The sequence below is a fragment of the Salmo salar genome, chromosome 24, assembly GCF_965601325.2.
Source record: "Salmo salar chromosome 24, fSalSal1, whole genome shotgun sequence".
NCBI lineage: Eukaryota > Metazoa > Chordata > Actinopteri > Salmoniformes > Salmonidae > Salmo > Salmo salar.
The window spans coordinates 32,770,001-32,794,321 of NC_138314.1; the positions used below are offsets into that span (position 1 = coordinate 32,770,001).

The window sequence follows — 24,321 nt, forward strand, 5'->3', positions numbered from 1 at the left end:
TTTAGAATACACTTAGATCTCAGAAACAACATGGTGTCGTGCACATTGGTGAGGCAACCGCTACAGGCATAGGCTAATACAATTGACAAAGTGTACTGTGAAAGATTATGGAATATTCCAATTATTGGATTGCTCAAAGAAGATTGGCTGAAAAATCATCATGTCCACAGGGTTCAACGAAACGTGTTGGCTAGTTTTGGAAGAAAATACAGTGCAAATAATAAAATAAATCCAAGATGAAAAGGTCCTTCTGAAAGCATCAGACATGAGCAGTTACAGATGAATGTGTGGTATTCAGAAAACAAATATTTTGAACATATTATCAAAAGGTCTCCTGCAGTCCTGAACTTTTTTAATGAGGAATTAGCAGGCGAAAGCAAACAGGCGACTGTTCTCTAAACTTTATAGTCCCTTGTCTGAGAACTAATAAGGCATCCAAGCCAGTAAAGTTTGAACATCAAACAGCTTTTCTCTGAGCAGCATATTTTCAAAAGGTCTCTGCTTTTTAAAAGTTGATTCCCCCTCCCCCCTCACAGTCCAGATCTTCCAAACTGACCAGCCATTAGTTGTGCCTTTTGCAGCAATCTGCAGACATGTGCTCCATCATTACTGGCAGAGCAGAGCCATGTTGTGTGGAGCCAAGCTTTCTGCTCTCTGATCATAACTTGGGTAAGGGGCTGAGCCCCGTCATTCGTCTGTTTTGACAGCCTTGTTCAACAGATGATTAAGACTTACAACCTGCTGGTGGAATATCGGGACTGTGCAGAGAACAAAATGATCAGCTTATTCTATTGCCATCAGGGTTTTTTGATTAGTCTCGTTTACCAAGAAAGATAGAGACATAAGTAATGACATTGGATTAGAAATGCTGTACACGACGCCAGTCAGAAGGATTTTTACCAGTAGCAAGTGAGGTCGTTCAAAAGCCACATTACTGCATTCTAGCATTGAATTCTAATGCATGAAACTGTATATTGAATTGAATTTCACACCAGCATTACGGAAAAGCAAGATGTGAACCTTCTCACTAATTAAATTGAATGCAAATGAATGGAGTAATGTAGATCTAGAGAGGGATTTTTAAAGATAACATCGATGCATAATTTGCTATTAGACCAATTTTCAGAAAGATAGGACTAATAGTGGCTTCTTAATCTCGGAGATCATTAGCTGTCTGGGTTTGTGGCCGCTGGCCTCTTGCTTTTTAAGTGGGGAATGTAAGACTGCCGCTGGCAATGTGACCTTGAAGAAGCAAACAGCGCTGGAAGGGTTGAGGGGAAATGTAGCAATGCAGTCCGGAGGATACAGCTTAGCACTGTACATCAGTAGCCGCGCCACATCTGCAGTGCCTTCAGAAAGTATTTTCAGACCTTGACTTATTCCACATTTTGTTGTGTTACAGCCTGAATTCAAAATGGATTGTTTTTTTCCTCACCCATCTACACACAATACCCCATAATGAAAGAGTGAAAACATGTTTTCAGACATTTTTGCTAATTTATTGAAAGTGAAACACATAAATATCTAATTTACTTATGTATTCACACCCCTGAGTCAATACATGTTAAAATCACATTTGGCACCGATTACAGCTGTGACTTTTCTGGGTAAGTCTAAGAGCCTTGCACACCTGGATTGTACAATATTTGCACAATTTTTTTTAATTCTTCAAGCTCTGTCAAGTTGGTTCTTGATCATTGCTAGACAGCCATTTTCATGTCTTGCCATGAAAACTGTAATAAGCCACTCAAGAACATTCCATGTCTTCTTAGTAAGCAACTCGTGTAGATTTGGCCTGGTGTTTTAGGTTAGTGTCCTGCTAAAAAGTTAATGTGTTACCCAGTGTCTGTTGGAAAGCAGACAACCAGGTTTTCCTTTAGGATTTTGCCTGTGCTTAGCGCTATGCCGTTTATTTTTATCCTAAACATTTCCCTCGTCCTTGCCGATGACAAGCATACCCATAACATGATGCAGCCACCACCATGCTTGAAAATATGAAGAGTGGTACTCAGTGATGTGTTGTATTTGCCCCAAACATAACACTTTGTATTCAGCACAAAAAGTTCATTTATTTGCCACATTTTTTTCAGTTTTACTTTAGTGCCTTACTGCAAAAAGGATGCATGTTTTGGAATATTTTTATTCTCTACATGTTTCCTTCTTTTCACTCTGTCATTTAGGTTAGTATTGTGGAGTAACTACCGTAATTTCCGGACTATTAAGCACATCTGAATATAAGCCGCACCCACTGAATTTAAAAAAAAATATTATGTTGAACATAAATAAGCCACACATGTCTATAAGCCGCAGGTGCCTACCGGTACATTGAAACAAATGAACATTACACAGGCTTTAACGAAACACGGCTTGTAACAAAAAAGAATTCCTCACGCTGCTGTTTCCAACGTCTTATCATCGACTCATTAAGACCAAGCTCCCGTGCAGAAGCTCTATTTCCTTTTCCAACAGCCAGATCAATCGCCTTCAACTTGAAAGCTGCATCATATGCATTTCTCCGTGTCTTTGCCATGATGAGGGTGACAAAATGACTACCGTAATCAGAATGATGGGAAGTTTGAGAGCGCTCGATTTAATCTAAACAGTAAACAAAAAAGTTGTTTGACCTTAACCCGTTCGGCAATTTCATTGGTCTAATGAAAGCTTCATGCCGCCAAAAAAACTGAGCACGTCACAGAATGTGTTTTTTTGGGAAAAAAATAATTGAAAGCGGGAAAAATCCATATATTAGCCGCGTCATTGTTTAAGCCGCGAGGTTCATAGTCCGGAATTTACGGTACAATGTTGTTGATCTATCTTGAGTCCTCCTATCACAGCCATTAAACACTAACTGTTTTAAAAACTCACCATTGACTTTGTGGTGTCCTTCCTCTCCGGCAACTGAGTTAGGAAGGATGCCTGTATCGATGGTTCAGTTCTTTAAACAGCCATTACAAACTTCAGCTACCGCTAGCTAAAAATCAATGGAAGTGATGGGCCATTTATTGTGGGGCTAAATCACCTTTAAATAACACCAAATTAAATATGAAATTGATAGGTGATATGGACATATTTTTTCAAAACATGCTCACTTGCCCCATCATGTTCAATGACTTTAAGATAGCACACTGCTAATTAAATACATCCATACACTAGTCAACCTGGCATGCTTACAGCCCTTACCTTATACAATGATTCAGGTCCTCTGTCAATGTAATTTTCTTCTTGTCATTATAATCCAATTTGTCATTAGTGTATTTTTACTTTACTTTTATTGCTGTATTATAATGTTGCATAATCACCTTTTGATGTAAAAAAAAAAAAAAAAGACATTTTAAGTGAGAAGTAGGCATTGGTATGAAGCTGAAAAAGAAAATAATTCACATGAGCACCACAATGCCTACTCCACCCATGCCCTACCAATGTTTTCCAACACATAGCTACTGTAGGAAGTCAAAACTGTTGGTACAGTGCATTCAGACCCCTTGACTTTCTCCACATTTTGTTTCGTTATAGCCTTATTCTAAAATGGATTAAATACTTTTTTCCCCTCATCCATCTACACACAATAGCCCATTACAACAAAGCAAAATAAGTATTCAGACCCTTTACTCAGTACTTTGTTAAAGCACCTTTTACAGAAATTACAGCCTCAAGTCTTCTTGGGTATGACGCTACAAGGTTGGCACACCCGTATTTGGGGAGTTTCTCCCATTCTTCTCTGCATATCCACTCAAGCTGTCAGGTTGGATGGGGAGCGTCGCTGCACAGCTATTTTCAGGTCTCTCCAGAGATGTTCGATCGGGTTCAAGTCCGAGCTCTGGCTGGGCCACTCAAGCACATTCAAAGACTTGTCCCGAAGCCACTCCTGCGTTATCTTGACTGTGTGCTTAGGGTTGTTGTCCTGTTGGAAGGTGAACCTTCGCCCCAGTCTGAGGTCCTGAGCGCTCTGGAGCATGTTTTAATCAAGGATTTCTCTGAGATAAGCTGGACAAGTGAAAATTGCGCCGACAGATAAGGTTGCTGTGCTTCTAGCTCTTAGGAAACTTAACAATATACATTTTTTTTGCTGTGTTATTTCTTACATTATTAGCCCAGAACATTTTGTGTGTTATAACATATAACAGGGAATAACTTTTGGATATCAGAGTGGCGGTAACTCCCCAGCATGACCAGCATTACAACAAGGAATACAACTTACCCTAATCGGATCCTTTGTTCATACCCCCCAGGGCAATTGAACTGATTCCTGAGGCTGATCCAAAACACCGCCGGCGGAGAAGAGGTACTCGGAGTGGGCTTCTAGTCCGACTCAGGAAGCTCACACCACCCACCGCTTCTGAGTATATTACTCGCTAATGTTCAGTCTCTGGAAAATAAAGTTGACGAGCTCAGGGCGAGGATTTCCTTCCAGAGACATCAGGGACTGTAACATAATCTGTTTCACAGAAACATGGCTCTGTCGGTATATACCGTCTGAGTCCGTACAGCCAGTTGGGTTCTCAATTCATCGCACAGACAGGTATAAATATCAGGTGAAACCGACGTCTTGCTTCCGGACAAGCTAAAAACCTTCTTCGCCCACTTTGAGGATAACACAGTGCCACCGACGCGGCCCGCTACCAAGGACTGTGGGCTCTTCTTCTCCGTGGCCGATGTGAGTAAGACATTGAAGTGTGTTAACACTGGCAAGGCTGCCGACCCAGACAGCATTCCAAGCCGGGTCCTCAAAGCACACGCAAACCAGCTGGCTGAAGTGTTTACGGACATATTCAAACTCTTCAGTTCCCAGTCTGCTGTCCTCAACATGCTTCAAGATGCCCACCATTGTTCCTGTACCCAAGAATGCAAAAGGTAACTGAACTAAATGATGATCGCCCCATAGCACTCACTTCTGTCAGCATGAAGTGCTTTAACAGGCTAGTTAAGGATCATATCACCTTACCTGACACCCTAGACCCAGTTCAATTTGCTTATTGTCCAGATAGATCCACAGACAATGCAATCGCCATCACACTGCACACTGCCCTATCCTCTGTGCAACTGGGTCCTGGACTTCCTGACGGGACGCCCCCAGATTTTGAAGGTAGGAAACAACACCTCCACTTCGCTGATCCTCAACACTGGGGCCCCAGAAGGATGCGTGCTCAGCCCCCTCCCGTACTCCCTGTTCACCCATGACTGCGTGGCCATGCATGCCTCCAACTCAAATCATCAAGTTTGCAGACGACAACCGAAGTAGGCCTGATTACCAACAATGACGAGACAGCCTACAGGGAGGTGAGGGCCCTGGGAGTGTGGTGCCAGGAAAATCTCACCCAAAGAAAAGCAAAACAAAGGAGCTGATCGTGGACTTCAGGAAACAGCAGAGGGAGCAACCCCCTATCCACGGGACTGCAGTGGAGAAGGTGGAAAGCTTCAAGTTCTTCTGTGTACACATCACTGATAATCTGAAATGGTCCACCCACACAGACAGTGTGGTGAAGAAGGCGCAACGATGCCTCTTCCACCTCAGGACGCTGAAGAAATTTGGCTTGGCATTAAAAACCCTCACAAACTTTGACATATGCACAATTGAGAGCATTCCTGTGGGCTGTAACACCGCCTGCTACGGCAACTGCACAGCACGCAACCGCAGGACACTCCAGAGGTGCGGTCTGCACAACGAATCACCGGGGGAAAACTACCTACCCTCCAGGCCACAGCACCCAATGTCACAGGAAGGCCAAAAAGAACATCAAGGACATTGACATCCAGAGCCACTGCATGTTCATCCCGCTATCATCCAGAAGGCGAGGTCAGTATAGGTGCATCAAAGCTGGGACCGAGAGACTGAAAAACAGCTTCCAGCTCAAGGCCATCAGACTATTAAATAGCCATCACAAGCACCTTAATTAAAAGGCTGCTGCCCTATATACAGACTTAAAATCACTAGTCACTTTAATAATGTTTACATATTTTGCATTACTCATCTAATACAGTGGCAATAAAAAGTATGTGAACCCTTTGGAATTATCTGGATTTCTGAATAAATTGGTAATCTAAGTCACAACAATAAACAAACAGAGTGTGCTTAAACCAATAACACAAATTATTGTATTTTTCTTGTCTATTTTGAATACATAATTTTAACATTCACTGTGGAGGTTGGAAAAAGCATGTGAACCCCTAGGATAATGACTTCTCCTAAAGCGAATTGGAGTCAGGAGTCACCTAACCTAGAGTCCAATCAATGAGACAAGATTGGAGATTTTGATTAGAGCTAGCTTGCCCTTTACAAAAATTGAGTTTGCTCTTCACAAGCAGCATTGCCTGATGTGAACCATGCCTCGAACGAAATAGACCTCAGAAGACCTAATATTAAGAATTGTTGACTTGCATTAAGCTGGAAAGGGTTACAAAAGTATCTCTAAAAGCCTTGATGTTCATCAGTCCATGGTAAGACAAATTGTGAAAAATTGAGAAAGTTCAGCACTGTTGCTACTCTCCCTAGGAGTGGCCGTCCTGTAAAGATGACTGCAAGCTCACAGTGCAGAATGCTCAATGAGGTTAAGAAGAATCCTAGAGTGTCAGCTAAATACTTACAGAAATCTCTGGAACATGCTAATCTCTGGAACATGCTAACATCTCTGTTGACGAGTCTACGATACGTAAAACACTAAACAAGAATGGTGTTCATGGGAGGATACCACAGAAGAAGCCACTGCTGTCCAAAAAAACATTGCTGCACGTCTGAAGTTTGCAAAAGTCCACCTGGAGGTTCCACAGCGCTACCGGAAAAATATTCTGTGGACAGATGAAACTAAAGTTGAGTTGTTTGGAAGGAACACACAACACTATGTGCGGAGAGAAAAAAAAAAGGCACAGCAACATCAAAACCTCATCCCAACTGTAAAGTATGGTGGAGGGAGCATCATGGTTTGGGGCTGCTGTGCTGCCTCAGGGTCTGGACAGCTTGCTATCGTCGACGGAAAAATACATTCCCAATTTATCAAGACATTTTGCAGGAGAATGTTAGGCTATCTGCCGCCAATTGAAGCTCAATAGAAGTTGGGTGATACAACAGGACAACAACCCAAAACACATAAGTAAATCAACAACAGAATGGCTTCAACAGAAGAAAATACGCCTTCTGGGAGTGGCCCAGTCAGAGTCCTGACCTCAACCCGATTGAGATGCTGTGGCAAGACCTCAAGAGAGCAGTTCACACCAGACATTCAAAGAATATTGCTGAACTGAAACAGTTTTGTAAAGAGAAATGGTCCAAAATTCCTCCTGACCATCGTGCAGGTCTGATTCACAACTACAGAAAACTTTTGGTTGAGGTTATTGCTGCCAAAGGAGGGTCAACCAGTTATTAAATCCAAGAGTTCACATACTTTTTCCACCCTGCACTGTGAATGGTTACACGGTGTGTTCAATAAAGACATGAAAAAGTATAATTGTTTGTGTGTTATTTGTTTAAGCAGACTGACTGTCTATTGATGATACCTAGATGAAGATCAGTTCAAATTTTATGACCAACTTGTGCAGAACTAAGTATTTCCAAAGGGTACACATACCTTTTCTTGCCACTGTATGTATATACTGTATTCTATCCTATTCTACGCCGCTTTGACATTGCTCTCCCAAATATTTACAGTTGAAGTCGGAAGTTTACATACACCTTAGCCAAACACATTTAAACTCAGTTATTCACAATTCCTGAAATTTAATCCTAGTAAAAATTCCCTGTCTTAGGTCAGTTAGGATCGCCACTTTATTTTAAGAATGTGAAATGTCAGAATAATAGCAAGAATGATTTCTTTCAGCTTTTATGTCTTTCATCACATTCCCAGTGGGTCAGAAGTTTACATACACTCAATTAGTATTTGGTAGCATTGCCTTTAAATTGTTTGAGTCAAACGTTTCGGTAAGCCTTCCACAAGCTTCCCACAATAAGTTGGGTGAATACTGGCCCATTCCTCCTGACAGAGCTGGTGTAACTGAGTCAGGTTTGTAGGCCTCCTTGCTCGCACACGCTTTTTCAGTTCTGCCCACACATTTTCTATAGGATTGAGGTCAGGGCTTTGTGATGGCCAGTCCAATACCTTGACTTTGTTATCCTTAAGCCATTTTGCCACAACTTTGGAAGTATGCTTGGGGTCATTGTCCATTTGGAAGACCCATTTGCAACCAAGCTTTAACTTCCTGACTGATGTCTTGAGATGTTGCTTCAATATAGCCACATTTTCCTCCCTCATGATGACATCTATTTTGTGAAGTGCACCAGTCCCTCCTACAGCAAAGCACTCCCACAGCATGATGCTGCCACCCCCGTGCTTCACGGTTGGGATGGTGTTCTTCGGCTTGCAAGCATCCCCCTTTTACCTCCAAACATAACGATGGTCATTATGACCAAACAGTTCTATTTTTGTTTCATCAGACCAGAGGACATTTCTCCAATGAGTACAATCTTTGTCCCCATGTGCAGTTGCAAACCGTAGTCTGGCTTTTGTATGGCGGTTTTGGAACAGTGGCTTCTTCCTTGCTGAGCGGCCTTTAGGATAGGTCGATATAGGACTCGTTTTACTGTGGATGTAGACACTTTTGAACCTGTTCCCTCCAGCATCTTCACAAGGTCCTTTGCTGCTGTTCTGGGATTGATTTGCACTTTTCACACCAAAGTACGTTCATCTCTAGGAAGCAGAACGTGTCTCCTTCCTGACCGGTATGACGGCTGTGTGGTCCCATGGTGTTTATTCTTGTGCACTATTGTTTGTACAGATGAACGTGGTACCTTCAGGCGTTTGGAAAATGCTCCCAAGAATGAACCCGACTTGTGTAGGTCTACAACTTTTTTCTGAGGTCTTGGCTGATTGATTTTTATTTTACAATGATGTCAAGCAAAGAGGCACTGAGTTTGAAGGTAGGCCTTGAAATACATCCACAGGTAGATATCCAATTGACTCAAATTATGTCAATTCGCCTTTCAGAGGCTTCTAAAGCCATGACTTAACTTTCTGGAATTGTCCAAGCTGTTTGAAAGCACAGTCAACTTAGTGTATGTAAACTTCTGACCCACTGGAATTGTGAATTATAAGTGAAATAATCTGTCTGTAAACAATTGTTGGGAAAATGACTTGTGTCAGGCACAACGTAGATGTCCTAACCGACTTGCCAAAACTATAGTTTGTTAAGAAATTTGCGGAGTGGTTGAAAAACGAGTTTAAATGACTCCAACCTAAGTGTATGTAAACTTCCAACTTCAACTGTATATATTCTTAATTTCATTCCTTTAGAAGTGTGTATTTTGTGAAATTGGTAGATATTACTTGTTAGATATTACTGCACTGTTGGAGCGAGAAACAAGCTTTTCACTACACCCGTAATAACATCTGCTTAACACGTGAGAAATAAAATTTGATTTGTACTTTCCTCCATCTTCCTCTCAAACCTGACCATTCTCCAAGTCTCTGACACTGAAAAACATCCCTGCAGCACGATGCTGCCACCACCACCATGCTTCACCGTAGGGATGGCGCCAGGTTTCTTCCAGTTGTGATGCTTGGCATTCAGACAAAAGGTTTCAATCTTGATTTCATCAGTGCCTTTTGGCAAACTCCAAATAGGCTGTCATGTGCCTTTTACTGAGGAGTGGCTTCCGTCTGCCAACTCTACCACAAAGGCCTGACTGGTGGAGTGCTGCAAGATGGTTGTCCTAAGAGGAACTCGAGCAATGTCAGAGTGACCAACAGGTTCTTGGTCACCTCCCTGACCAAGGCCCTTCTCCCCCGATTGCTCAGTTTGGCCAGCTCTAGGAAGAGTCTTGGTGGTTCCAAAACTCTTCCATTTAAGAATGATGGAAGCCACTGAGTTCTTGGAGACCTTCAATGCTGCAGAAATGTTGTGACTTTAAACAGCTTGGAAAATTCCAGTAAATGATGTCATGGCTTTAGAAGCTTCTGATAGGCTAATTGACATCATATGAGTCAATTGGAGGTATACCTGTGGATGTATTTCAAGGCCTAACTTCAAACTCAGTGCCTCTTTGCTTGGCATCATGGGAAAATCAAAAACCTCCACAAGTCTGGTTCATCCTTAGGTACCACGTTCAACTGTACAAACAAGAGTAAGCAACTTTTAGGTCTTTATTGAAGACTCATCTCTTCAGTAGGTCCTATGATTGAGTGTTGTCTGGCCCAGGAGTGTGAAGGTGAATGGAAAGGCACTGGAGCAACGAACCGCCGTTGCTGTCTCTGCCTGGCTGGTTCCCCCTCTCCACTGGGATTCTCTGCCTCAAACCCTATTACAGGGGCTGAGTCACTGGCTTACTGTTGCTCTTCCATGCCGTCCCTAGGAGGGGTGCGTCACTTGAGTGGGTTGAGTCACTGACTTGATCTTCCTGTCTGGGTTGGTGCCCCACCTTGGGTTGTGCCGTGGCGGAGATCTTTGTGGGCTATACTCAGCCTTGTCTCAGGATGGTAAGTTGGTGTTTGAAGATATCCATCTAGTGTGGGGGCTGTGCTTTGGCAAAGTGGGTGGGGTTATATCCTGCCTGTTTGGCCCTGTCCGGGGGTATCGTCGGACGGGGCCAGTGTCTCCCGACCCCTCCTGTCTCAGTCTCCAGTATTTATGCTGCAGTAGTTTGTGTGTCGGGGGGCTAGGGTCAGTCTGTTATATCTGGAGTATTTCTCCTGTCTAATCCGGTGTCCTGTGTGAATTTAAGTATGCTCTCTCTCTCTTCCTCTCGGAGGACCTAAGCCCTAGGACCATGCCTCAGGACTACATGGCCTGATGACTCCTTGCTGTCCCCAGTCCACCTGGCCGTGCTGCTGCTCCAGTTTCAACTGTTCTGCCTGCAGCTATGCAACCCTGACCTGTTCACCAGACGTGCTACCTGTCCCAGACCCGCTGTTTTCAACTCTCTAGAGACAGCATCAGCGGTAGAGATACTCTGAATGATCGGCTATGAAAAGCCAACTGACATTTACTCCTGAGGTGCTGACCTGTTGCACCCTCGACAACCACTGTGATTATTATTATTTGACCCTGCTGGTCATCTACGAACATTTGAACATCTTGGCCATGTTCTGTTATAATCTCCACCCGGCACAGCCAGAAGAGGACTGGCCACCCCTCATAGGAGTTTTTCCTAGCCACCATGCTTCTACACCTGCATTGCTTGCTGTTTGGGGTTTTAGGCTGGGTTTCTGTACAGCACTTTGAGATATCAGCTGATGTAAGAAGGGCTTTATGAATACATTTGATTTGAAGTATAAACACCATGGGACCATGCAGCCGTCATACCACTCAGGAAGGAGACAAGTTCTGTCTCCTAGAGATGAACGTACTTTGGTGCGAAAAGTGCAAATCAATTCCAGAACAACAGCAAAGGACCTTGTGAAGGTGCTGGAGGAAACAGGTACAAAAGTATCTATATCCACAGTAAAACGAGTCTTATATCGACATAACCTGAAAGGCCGCTCAGCAAGGAAGAAGCCACTGCTCCAAAACCACCATAAAAAAGCCAGACTACGGTTTGCAACTGCACATGGGGACAAAGATCGTACTTTTTTGAGAAATGTCCTCTGGTCTGACGAAACAAAAATAGAACTGTTTGGCCATAATGACCATTGTTATGTTTGGAGGTAAAAGGGGGATGCTTGCAAGCCGAAGAACACCATCCCAACCGTGAAGCACGGGGGTGGCAGTATCATGTTGTGGGGGTTCTTTGCTGCAGGAGGGACTGGTGCACTTCACACAATAGATGGCCTCATGAGGGAGGAAAATTATGTGGATATATTGAAGGAACATCAAGACATCAGTCAGGAAGTTAAAGCTTGGTCGCAAATGGGTCTTCCAAATGGACAATGACCCAAGCATACTTCCAAAGTTGTGGCAAAATGGCTTAAGGACAACAAAGTCAAGGTATTGGACTGGCCATCACAAAGCCCTGACCTCCATCCTATAGAAAATGTGTGGGCAGAACTGAAAAAGCGTGGGCGAGCAAGGAAGTCTACAAACCTAACTCAGTTACACCAGCTCTGTCAGGAGGAACGGGCCAAAATTCACCCAACTTATTGTGGGAAGCTTGTGGAAGGCTAACCGAAATGTTTGACCCAAGTTAAACAATTTAAAGGCAATGCTACCAAATACTAATTGAGTGTATGTAAACTTCTGACCCACTGGGAATGTGATGAAAGAAATAAAAGCTGAAATAAATAATTCTCTCTGATATTATTCTGACATTTCACATTCTTAAAATAAAGTGGTGATCCTAACTGACCTAAGACAGGGAATTATTACTAGGATAAAAATGTCAGGAATTGTGAAAAACTGAGTTTAAATGTAGTTGGCTAAGGTGTATGTAAACTTCCGACTTCAACTGTATGTAAATAATTCATTTGCAAAAATGTCTAAAAACCTGTTTTGCTTAGTCATCATGGGGTATTGTGTATAGATTGATGAGGAAAATAATTGATTTCATCAATTTTAGAATAACGCTGTAAAGTAACAAAATGTGGAAAAAGTCCAGAGGTCTGAATACTTTCCAAATGCACTGTATATTGTACATCAAACAGTGGGTGTACATGTTACTTAGGCTGTTTGAGAAGATTTAAATCCTAATTCATACTCTTCAGTGGAACAATGAACCTTACAGTGTCCTGCTACTAAAATAATGTATATATACACTGAGTACAAAACACGCTCTTTCCATGACAGACTGACCAGGTGAATCCAGGTGAAAGCTATGATCTCTTATTGATGTCACCTGTCGAGGGAGACGCAAAATAAATTCCAGCCCTTTCGAGCACAATAGCGGCAATATATGATATTTAGCACCACGGATAGCAGTCGGATCAAATTACCATGAAATCTGATGTTCAGGGCCACAGAGCAGTGGACACAATGGCTGTCTGGTGAAGTTGCAGGGAGAATCGAAACTCGTGAACATACATTAAATATGCTACAGGAGTGATGTTACTTTTTGGATTTAAAAACATACCAACAAAAGGAAATATTGTACTCTAGTGATTAATTGAAATACCCACATCAAGCCACACACGAAATTGAATAATATAACACAGATACAAGTATATTAATACAAACAGGTTTGATTGTAATCAATATTTATCATAGTGTTTTAACTAAAACCAAAAATCACGGGTTGCCGACCCCTGACCTAAGAGAATGAGGTGTGATGTAACCACTGTTCAATTATGGACTAAAATAATGTAGGCTAAAGCATTGATTTAGCAGACAATTATGATTAAGCAGTCAATACTGATGTAGTTAACAAACCAAAATATTATTTTCACTGGCACGAATCCCATGGTCTTAGACACTGAAAAGTCTTTGTCACAAGCATTTTGGATTTGGATCAGAATGCTGCTTAAAATATTAATACTGCTTATTATCTATCCTGTTGCTTAGTTACTTTACCCCTACCTATATGTACATATCTACCTCAATTACCTTGTACCCCTGTACATGTGTATCCACTGAGTGTACAAAACATTAGGAACACCTACTCTATCATGATAGATTGACCAGGTGAAAGCTATGATCTCTTTGAGGTCACTTGTTAAATCCACTTCAAGCTGTGTAGATGAAGGGGAGAAGACAGGTTAAAGAAGGATTTTTAAGCCTCGAGACAATTGAGACATGGATTGTGTATGTGTGCCATTCAGAGGGTGAATGGGCAAGACAAAAGTACCTTTGAACTGGGTATGGTAGTAGGTGCCAAGCACACCGGTTTATGTCCAGAACTGCAACGCTGCTGGGTTTTTCACACTGAACAGTTTCCCATGTGTATCAAAAATAGTCCACAACCCAAAGGACATCCAGCCAACTTGACATAACTGTGGGTAGCATTGGAGTCAACATGGGCCAGCTTCCCTGTGGAACACTTTCGACACCTTGTAGATTGTTCATGCCCCGACAAATTGAAGCTGTTCTGAGGGCAAAAGGGAGGGGGGGTGAAACTCAATATTAGGAAGGTGTTCCTAATGTTTGGTATACTCAGTGTATAGCCAAGTTATCGTTACTCATTGTGTATTTATTCCTCATGATATCATCTTTCTATTATTTTTCTCTGCATTGTTGGGGCCCGCAAGTAAGCATTTCCCTGTTAATCTACACCTGTGACAAATACAATTAGATTTCAATGTAATAGGTTTAGAAAACTTATTATGTATCAGTGTAGGAGCTTGTGTGTATTTCCGCACAGTGAAACAGCAGTCAGAGGAGTTGGCTAATATATAATTCACCTTGCTTAAGGCCAAAAAGAACATGACAGGGCAAACAGGCTACCAAGTGAGCTACATGGTCACCTTACATTAGAGCAATAGGAAGAAAAACATGTTTTTATTAAGCATAATAGTCTAGGCCTCAGGACAAAATGGACCTTGAGCTTTCTCAAACTGAACATATCTAAGGTTGGGCTATGGTGAGTGACAAGTAGTAGCCGTGGGCTGAACATGTTTCCCTTTAATGAAATGTTTGTTTACTCATTCTTGCATATATCCCGTCTTGAAATCTGGTTGTATTTCTAAACCAGGCTGTATAATTTTTCACACTTTGTTATCATTTTATGAGAACTACAATCTATGTTTTTGAATATCCTGGAAAGCAATTCATGAAGAAAAATAACCTGAGATGAATGGCAATTCCAGAAGCATCATGTACCCTTGTTAATGACCTTGGTTTACCACTAGCTTGGGTATAGCCTACCATTTGTGCACACATGAGTCACAGCACAACTGTGCAAACTTTTTTTGTTTGTTGCTTCCTCTATATTTGCGGAACTGGTAATTCTCTAATCAATTGTGTTTACATTAACATGAAGACTGCAGAAGAAAGGGTCAGTGCTGTAGTGTTTGGCCAAGTGCACGGGGAGCGTCGATACTCCTGCACCAGAACCCTTCTGTGGGCCCCCTCTGGAGGCGTGGGGGAGACAGAGTTAATCTCCCTCCAACTCTGCTTCACTGCTGGGCTGGGGAAAAAAACACCAGAGAGGGGTGGTGGTGCGGAGAAGATGGACAAAGACACCACCCTCCCTTCACCAACCACTGTGCAAGTCTTTCTCTTTTACACAGAATATCGTACTTTAAGGAGAGGGAAAATAATGCAACAGCACTCAGCCGTGACTTTAACAAAGCAAAACACAAACAACATTGAATAGCCCGCACAATCTAGGAAGAGTACTCGGTACGTAAGCTCTGAAGAGCTACACAGAAAGACAAACCCAAAGGAAAACCCCTAAACCTGAGTGGATCTACACTGAAACAAAAAATATAAAACGCAACATGTAAAGTGTTGGTCCCATGTTTCATCAGCTGAAATAAAAGATCCTGAGCTTGTTTCTCTCAAATGTTCTGCACACATTTTTTTACATCCCTGTTAGTGAGCATTTCTTCTTTGCCAAGATAATTCATCCACCTGACAGGTGTGGCACAGCAAGAAGCTGATTAAACAGCATTATCGTTTCAAGGATGTACCTTGTGCTGGGGACAATAAAAGGCCACTCTAAAATGTGCAGTTTTGTCACGCAGTACAATGCCACAAATGTCATGAGTGAGCGTGAAACTGGCATGCTGACTGAAGGAATGGCCACCAGAGCTGTTTTCAGAGAATTTAATGTTAATTTCTCTACCATAAGCCACCTCCAAAATCATTTTAGAGAATTTGGCAGTACGTCCAACTGGCCTCATAACAGCAGACCACGTGTAACCATGCCAGCCCATGACCTCTCCACATCACCTCAGGTTTTAGCATGATAACGCACGGAACGATCAGTACACAATTCCTGGAACCTGAAAATGTCCTTGATCTTCCATGGCCTGCATACTCAGCAGACATGTCACCCATTGAGCATGTTTGGGATGCTCTGGATAAACGTGTACAACAGAGCGTTCCAGTTCCCCCCAATATCCAACAACTTCGCAGTCATTGAAGAGGACCACCTCTATGCGAAGGAGATGTGTGGCAATGCATGATGCAAATGGCCAACAGATGGATATCTGTTTTCCCAGTCATGTAAAACCAATTGATTTAATACATTTATTTCAATTGACTGATTTCCTTATATAAACTGTAACTCAGTAAAATCTTTCAAATTGTTGCATTTATATTATTGTTCAGCATACATCCAAAAAGCAGATCAACATCCGGAGTTCTATACACACTGGTAATGACGAATTAAAGTACCGTTGACGTGAGACAAACTACCATAAGAAGTGAAACTTCACAGTGGATTTGGGTGGGTGGCCTCTGCCCATGACCGTGAGGAATCAAGTTGGCGAGCAAGTCAGATAGAGACATGGGAAAAGACAACAGAGGTATGCAGCCTTAGCCGACTGATCAATAGCTGGAAAACTGCTATTGATCAACTGTTTTTATCCTCCCTTTGGGCAAAGAAAGCAACACACTGGAATGGGAGACAGTAACGTGTATTTTTTTACATTTCTTTAGTAGACAATAACCGTTGATCAAGTTCGGGTAGTCATGGACCTAAAGAGGCAACGGCTCAGATTATCTAATTTGCTCACTTTGTAGATAAACTTATTTTTCTACTATATTATTGACTGTATGTTTGTTTTACTCAATGTGTAACTCTGTTGTTGTAGTATGTGTCAAACCGCTTTGCTTTATCTTGGCCAGGTCGCAATTGTAAATGAGAACTTGTTCTCAACTTGCCTACCTGGTTAAATAAAGGTGAAATAAAATAAAATATATGCAAAGTAGTTTAAAAATATATATCAATTTCTTGATATCAATATAATTTTCAATATCAACAATATGAATGTTTATATCAGTAATTCGATTTTTTATATAAAAATTGAATTATCAATATCATATTCCAAAAATATATATTAATGAATAATGAATAATTGATAATGAATAACACTGAATAATTTGAATTATTGATATCAAAAATAGGTTGATATCAAACATGACAATTATTGAAAGATATTCAAAAAGATTGTTATAAAAAAATAGATTTATTTATATCGATACTTCTATTTTTTATATCAGAATTGCATAATTCCAGACTGACATTTTCCCTGAAATTATATAATTTGCAGGCGGCAGAAGCCACTAATTTGCTTATGTCCCTGTTAGTGAGCATTTCTCCTTTGCCAAATTAATCCATCCATCTGACAGGTGTGGAATATCAAGAAGCTGATTAAACAGCATGATCATTACACAGGTGCACCTTTTTGAATGTTCAATTCTCTACAATAGGCCACCTCCAACGTCATTTTAGAGAATTTGGCAGTACGTAGAAACGGACTAAAAACCTCAGACCACTTGTAACCACGCCAGCCAAGGACTCCACATCCGGCTTCTTCACCTGCGGGATCGTCTGGGACCAGCCACCCGGACAGCTGATGAAATTGAGGAGCATTTCTGTCTGTAATAATGCCCTTTTGTGGGGAAAATCCCATTCTGATTGGCTGGGCATGGCTCCCAAGTGGCTCTCCCAGGCCCACCCATGGCTGCGCCCCTGCCCAGTCATGTGAAATCTATAGATTAGGGCCAAATGTATTTACTTAAATTGACCAATTTCCTTATATGAACTGTAACTCAGTAGAATCTTGAAATTGTTGCATGTTGCATTTATTTTTTTGTTCAGTATAATTCAGCAATAAAACGTGGCAAAGCAACTTACTTTTTGTCTTGGATACAAAGTGTTATGTTTGGGGCAAATCCAATACATTACTGAGCATCACTGTCCATATTTTCAAAAATAGTGGGGGCTGCATCATGTTATGTAATCGCTTGTAATCGTTAAGGACGGGGGAGTTTTTCAGGGGAAAAAATAAACTCAATGGAGCTAAGCACAGGCAAAATCCTAGCCTGAAATCTGGTTCAGTCAGACACTGGGGGATGAATTCACCTTTCACCAGGACAACCTAAAACAGGCCAAATCTACACTGGAGTTGCTTACCAATACAACATTGAATGTCCCCGAGTAGTCTAGTTACTCTTGACTTAAAAATCGTCTTGAAAATCTATGGCAAGACTTGAAAATGGCTGTGTAGCAATGATCAACAACCAATTTGACAGAGGTTAAAGACTGAAAATAATAAAATGGGCAAATATTGTACAATCCAAGGTGTGGAAAGCTTTATAGACTTAGGCAGAAAGACTCACAGCTGTAATTGCTGCCAAAGGTGATTGTAACATGTATTGACTCAGGGGTGTGAATACTTATTTAAATTAGATATTTCTGTATTTCATTTTCAATATATTTGAAAAAATGTCTAAAAACATGTTCTCACTTTGTCAATATGGGGTATTATGTGTAGATGGGTGAAAAACACAGTGATTTAATAGATTTTGAATTCAGGCTATAACAACAAAATGAGGAATAAGTCAAGGGGTATGAATACTTTCTGAAGGCAATGCATCTTCCTTAATGAAGATACGCTACCTTGCTTTCTCTTATCTATATAAGAGCACTAGGAGGGAGTCTTGTGTGTAAGGAAAATAACGTTAATTGAGTTATTTCCTTCTGAAAGCCAAGTCATCAAAGGAAGCCAAAGTACCCCATGAAAATGGACATTGAAAATGGGGACATGGGGTTCAAGATCACTTCAGGCACAAGTGTATCAGCTACTGGAGTGGGAGACATCTGTGCATTCTCAACAGGAGAGCCCTGGACTTTTATATCAGGCTACATCAAACATTGTGACTGGCTCCATCACAAGCACTCCAGAACATGGTCAGAAAACTGTCACAGTGATACATAAAAATCTTATTTCTAAAACAATATTAGTCCACAATGGTGACTTAGTGAGCACCCTTTCCAGTGCGAAATAAAGGCATCAGTCACCCTGAAAAAAAATAAGCTAGATACACTACCGTTCAAAAGTTTGGGGTAACTTAGAAATGGCCTTGTTTTCCATTTATTTCATCTTTATTTAACCAGGTAGGCCAGTCAAGAACAAGTTCACATTTACTACTGCGACCTGGCCAAGATAAAGCAAAGCAGTGCGACAAAAAACAACACAGAGTTACACATGGGATAAACAAACGTACAGTCAATAACACATTAGAAAAATCTACGTACAATGTGTGCAAATGTAGTAAGATTAGGGAGGTAAGGCAATAAATAGGTCATAGAGGCAAAATAATTACAATTTGGCATTAACACTGGAGTGATAGACGTGCAGATGATGGTGCAAGTAGAGATACTGGGGTGCAAAAGAGCAAATAAATAAATAACAATATGGGGATGAGGTAGTTGGGTCTCCAGCTTCAGTGATTTTTGCAATTCGTTCCAGTCATTGGCAGCAGAAAACTGGAAGGAAAGGTGGCCAAAGGCTTTGGGGATGACCAGTGAAATATACCTGCTGGAGCGCGTGCAACGGGTGGGTGTTGCTATGGTGACCAGTGAGCTGAGATAAGGCGGGGCTTTACCTAGAAAAGACTATAAGATAACCTGGAACCAGTGGGTTTGGCGACGAATATGTAGCGAGGGCCAGCCAACAAGAGCATACAGGTCGCATTGGTGGGTAGTATATGGGGCTTTGGTGACGAAACGGATGGCACTGTGATAGACTGTATCCAATTTGCTGAGTAGAGTGTTGGAGGCTATTTTGTAAATGACATCGCCAAAGTCAAGGATCGGTAGGATAGTCAGTTTTAAAAGGGTGTTTGGCAGCATGACTTGAAGGACACTTTGTTGTGAAATAGGAAGCCAATTCTAGATTTAATTTTGGATTGGAGATGCTTAATGTGAGTCTGGAAGGAGAGTTTACAGTCTAACCAGACACCTAGGTATTTGTAGTTATCCACATATTCTAAGTCAGAACCGTCCAGAGTAGTGATGCTAGGCGGGCAGGCAGGTGCGGGCAGCAATCGGTTGAAGAGCATGCATTTAGTTTTACTAGCATTTAAAAGCAGTTGGAGGCCACGGAAGGAGTGTTGTATGGCATTGAAGCTCGTTTGGAGGTTTGTTAACACAGTGTCCAAAGAAGGGCCAGATGTATACAGAATGGTGTCGTCTGCGTAGAGGTGGATCAGAGAATCACCAGCAGCAAGAGCGACATCATTGATATATACAGAGAAAAGAGTCGGCCCGAGATTTGAACCCTGTGGCACCCCCATAGAGACTGCCAGAGGTCCGGACAACAGGCCCTCCGATTTGACACATGAAAACATACATGAAATGATTTGCAAAATGAATAGGAAATAGGTTATAAATAATGATTTTTAATTGAAATAGTAATTGTGTCATTCAAACTTTGCTTTCGTCAAAGAATCCTCCATTTGCAGCAATTAAAGCCTTGCAGACCTTTGGCATTCTAATTGTCAATTTCTTGAGGAAATCTGAAGAGATTTCACCCCATGCTTCCTGAAGCACCTCCCACACGTTGGATTGGCACTTCTTACGTACGGTCAAGCTGCTCCCACAACAGCTCAATAGGGTTGAGATCCGGTGACTGTGCTGGCCACTCCATTATAGACAGAATACCAGCTGACTTCTTCCCTAAATAGTTATTGTATAGTTTGGAGCTGTGCTTTGGGTCATTGTCCTGTTGTAGGAGGAAATTGGCTCCAAATAAGAGGCGCCCACAGGGTATGGCATGGCGTTGCAAAACGGAGTGATAGCCTTCCTTCTTCAAGATCCCTTCTACCCTGTACAAATCTCCCACTTTACCACCACCAAAGCACCCCCAGACCACCACATTGCCTCCACCATGCTTGACAGATGGCGTCAAGCACTCCTCCAGCATCTTTTCATTTTTTCTGCGTCTCACAAATGTTCTTCTTTGTGATCCGAACACCTCAAACTTAAGTCTATACATAACACTTTTTTCCAATCTTCCTCTGTCCAGTGTCCATATTCTTTTGCCCATCTTAATCTTTTCTTTTTATTGGCCAGTCTGAGATATGGCTTTTTCTTTGCAACTCTGCCTAGAATGCCAGCATCTCAGAGTCGCATCTTCACTGTTGACATTGAGACTGGTGTGTTGCGGGTACTATTTAATGAAGTTGCCAGTTGAGGATATGTGAGGTGTCTGATTCTCAAACTAGACACTAATATAGTTGTCTTCTTGCTCAGTTGTGCACCGGGGCCTCCCACTCCTCTTTCTATTCTGGTTAGAGCCAGCTTGCGCTGTTCTGTGAAGAGAGTAGTAGACAGCGTTGTACGAGATCTTCAAATTCTTGGCAATTTCTCGCATGGAATAGCCTTCATTTCTCCGAACAAGAATAGACTGACGAGTTTCAGAAGAAAGTTCTTTGTTACAACCTTACAGTGAAATGCTGACTTACAAGCCCTTAACCAACAATGCAGTTCAAGAAATAGTTAATAAAATATTTACTAAATAAACTAAGTTAAAAAAAATCTAATCAATCAAAAAGTAACAACAAATGTACATAACGAGGCTATATACAGGGGGTACCGGTACCGAGTCAATGTGTGGGGACATAGGTTAGTCGAGATCATTTGTAAAGTGACTATGCGTAGATAATAAACAGCGAGTCGCAGCAGCCTATGCTTTAAAAACGTAACAATTTCACAACAATAGGGTGGTCAGGTGTTTTTTTGACTAACAGAGATGCAAGCATGTCATTGTAGGTCTTTAGCTAATACACTGGAAGCGTATCACGGAGGAAACGGGAGCTACTTTATCAATGAGTTCACAATGTCTAAAATTGGGATAATAGATGGGATACAAACATATATTTTTAAGGATGGAGGGGCTTCACATTGACATCCAAGGAAATAGTCCACAAGATTCCAATATTTCACACAACATAAGGGAAACTGCATTGCAGAAAATCCAGTATGCACTACGACTGAATACTGGCCTTATATTTAGTATTTTTTAGCCCAGTAGAAAAGCTTATCCTACCTTGTTAGACCACTTGTAAGCCTGAAGGAGCTGACTGTACAGCGGAGTCTTGTCCTGAACTGGGTCCAGACTCAACAGGCCACTGTTGTGAAGGGGATGACTCTCTGAAGGTCTGCCAACCAGCGTACTGAGGCGTTCCAATTCACTACGCAAGTACATAGAATAGCAGCTGTTAGAATAGGCTTGTTGTTCCCTTTAACACATCCATAAAAAGACAACAGAATAGACTCACCACAATGGAGCCAACACAGAGTTTATATCAATACACATGTATATTAATCATCTAAGATTTACTAGACTACCCAAAGAAAACAGTGCACATAGCAAATACCCAATATTTTCAATTAAAAGTGTTTTTCTGTTAATATTTTACAAATCTGCTGTAATTTATACTTTTGCAACAGTTACTCGTCTTTTTAAATCAATTTTTTTGTTTTAGAAGTGCACGGTTCTACAGCATTGCTAAATACGCAAAGTAGTCCACAAAAAAAAAATCTTGATTTTACAGCATATTCCTTTGTGGGAGATTAACATTTACGTTAGAGTCCTTCACATCAACAGTATCTAGCTAGCGCAACAAATGTTTCACATTCAACCAGGTTTCCATCCAATCTTTTTATGTGAGTAAAGTAAGTCAGCAACAAAATGTCATGACAGGCCTGATGGAAACAGAAGTTTTGTTGGTAAACTTTCCAAATGTCTACAAATCAGAATATGCTAGACAAGGTGAGATCTTTTTGTGTCTGTAAAATGAATTATGCGGGGGAAATGTTGCTGGAAAGCTTTTGCGCAAATATTGATAATAACCATCATATCAAGGTAAACGGAGTCACGCGATGACATGTGTGGTCCTCCCACTAGACTCGTTGGGAAAGCATGCAGTTTATTAGGCTACAGATTAAATAAATTGTGATGAAAGTGCACGGTGATGAGCTTGATGCTCCTTTCCAATAAACAATGGGGGTCTTATTTGGATGACACCATTCTGTATACTTCTGGCCCTTCTTTGGACACTGTGTTAACTAACCTCCAGACAAGCTTCAATGCCATACAACTCTCCTTCCGTGGCCTCCACCTGCTCTTAAATGCAAGCAAAACTAAATGCATGCTCTTCAACCGATCGCTACCCACACCTACCCACCCGTCCATCCAGCATCACTACTCTGGACGGTTTGACTTAGAATATGTGGACAACTACAAATACCTAGGTGTCTGGTTAGACTGTAAACTCTCCTTCCAGACTCACATAAAGCATCGCCAATCCAAAATTAAATCTAGAATCGGCTATCCTATTTCAACCCAAAGCATCCTTCACTCATGCTGCCAAACATACCCTCGTAAAACTGACTATCCTACCGATCCTTGACTTCAGCAATGTCATTTACAAAATAGCCTCCAACACTCTACTCAGCAAATTGGATACAGTCTATCACAGTGCCATCCGTTTTGTCACCAAAGCCCCATATACTACCCACCACTGTGACCTGTATGCTCTCGTTGGCTGGCCCTCGCTTCATATCCATCGCCAAACCCACTGGCTCCAGGTCATCTAAGTCGTTGCAAGGTAAAGCCCTGCCTTAGCTCACTGGTCACCATAGCAGCACCCACCCGCAGCACGCGCGCCAGCAGGTATATTTCACTGGTCACCCCCAAAGCCAATTCCTCCTTCGGCCGCCTTTCCTTCCAGTTCTCTGCTGCCAATGACTGGAACGAACTGCAAAAATCACTGAAGCTGGAGACTCATAGCTCCCTCACTAGCTTTAAGCACCAGCTGTCAGAGCAGCTCACAGATCACTGCACCTGTACATAGCCAATCTGTAAATAGCCCATCCAACTACCTCATCACCATATTGTTATTTATTTTGCTCCTTTGCACCCCAGTATCGCTACTTGCACACTCATCTTCTGCACATCTATCACCCCAGTGTTTAATTTGCCATACTGTAATAATTTCGCCACTATGGCCTGTTTATTGCCTCACCCCCCTTATCCTACCACATTTAGACAATAGACTTTCTCTATTGTATTATTGACTGTATGTTTGTTTATTCCATGTGTAACTCTGTGTTGTTGTTTGTGTCGCATTGCTTTGCTTTATCTTGGTCAGGTCGCAACTGTAAATGAGAACTTGTTCTCAACTAGCCTACCTGGTTAAATAAAGGTGGAGAAAACAAAAACATGATCGATGCTTGCTGCCATTTGACAAATAAAAATAAATCTCACTCTTTTGTCCATAATAATTTCATCATGTAGGCTATATGGTGCACGTGCCAATAGCAGAGTGGGCACTCACTATATAATGCAACAATCATCAGTAGAGTTGAAAATGCGATGGAAACCCATTTCATTTTCAATATATTTGCAAAAAAGTCTAAAAACATGTTTTCATTTTGTCATTATGGGATATTGTGTGTAGATGGGTAAAAAAATAACAACATTCAATACATTTTGAATTCAGTCTGGTTAAATG

General features: G+C 41.6%; 1 protein-coding gene across 1 annotated transcript in view; it reads right to left on the reverse strand.

The window, feature by feature from the left end:
• Positions 1 to 24,321, reverse strand: part of med27 (mediator complex subunit 27) — a 90,391-nt gene that overhangs the window by 65,340 nt on the left and 730 nt on the right. Inside the window, exon 2 of the mRNA XM_045706680.1 lies at positions 21,852 to 21,996. Coding sequence (XP_045562636.1) covers positions 21,852 to 21,996 — 145 coding nt within the window. The remainder of the gene's footprint in view (positions 1 to 21,851; positions 21,997 to 24,321) is intronic.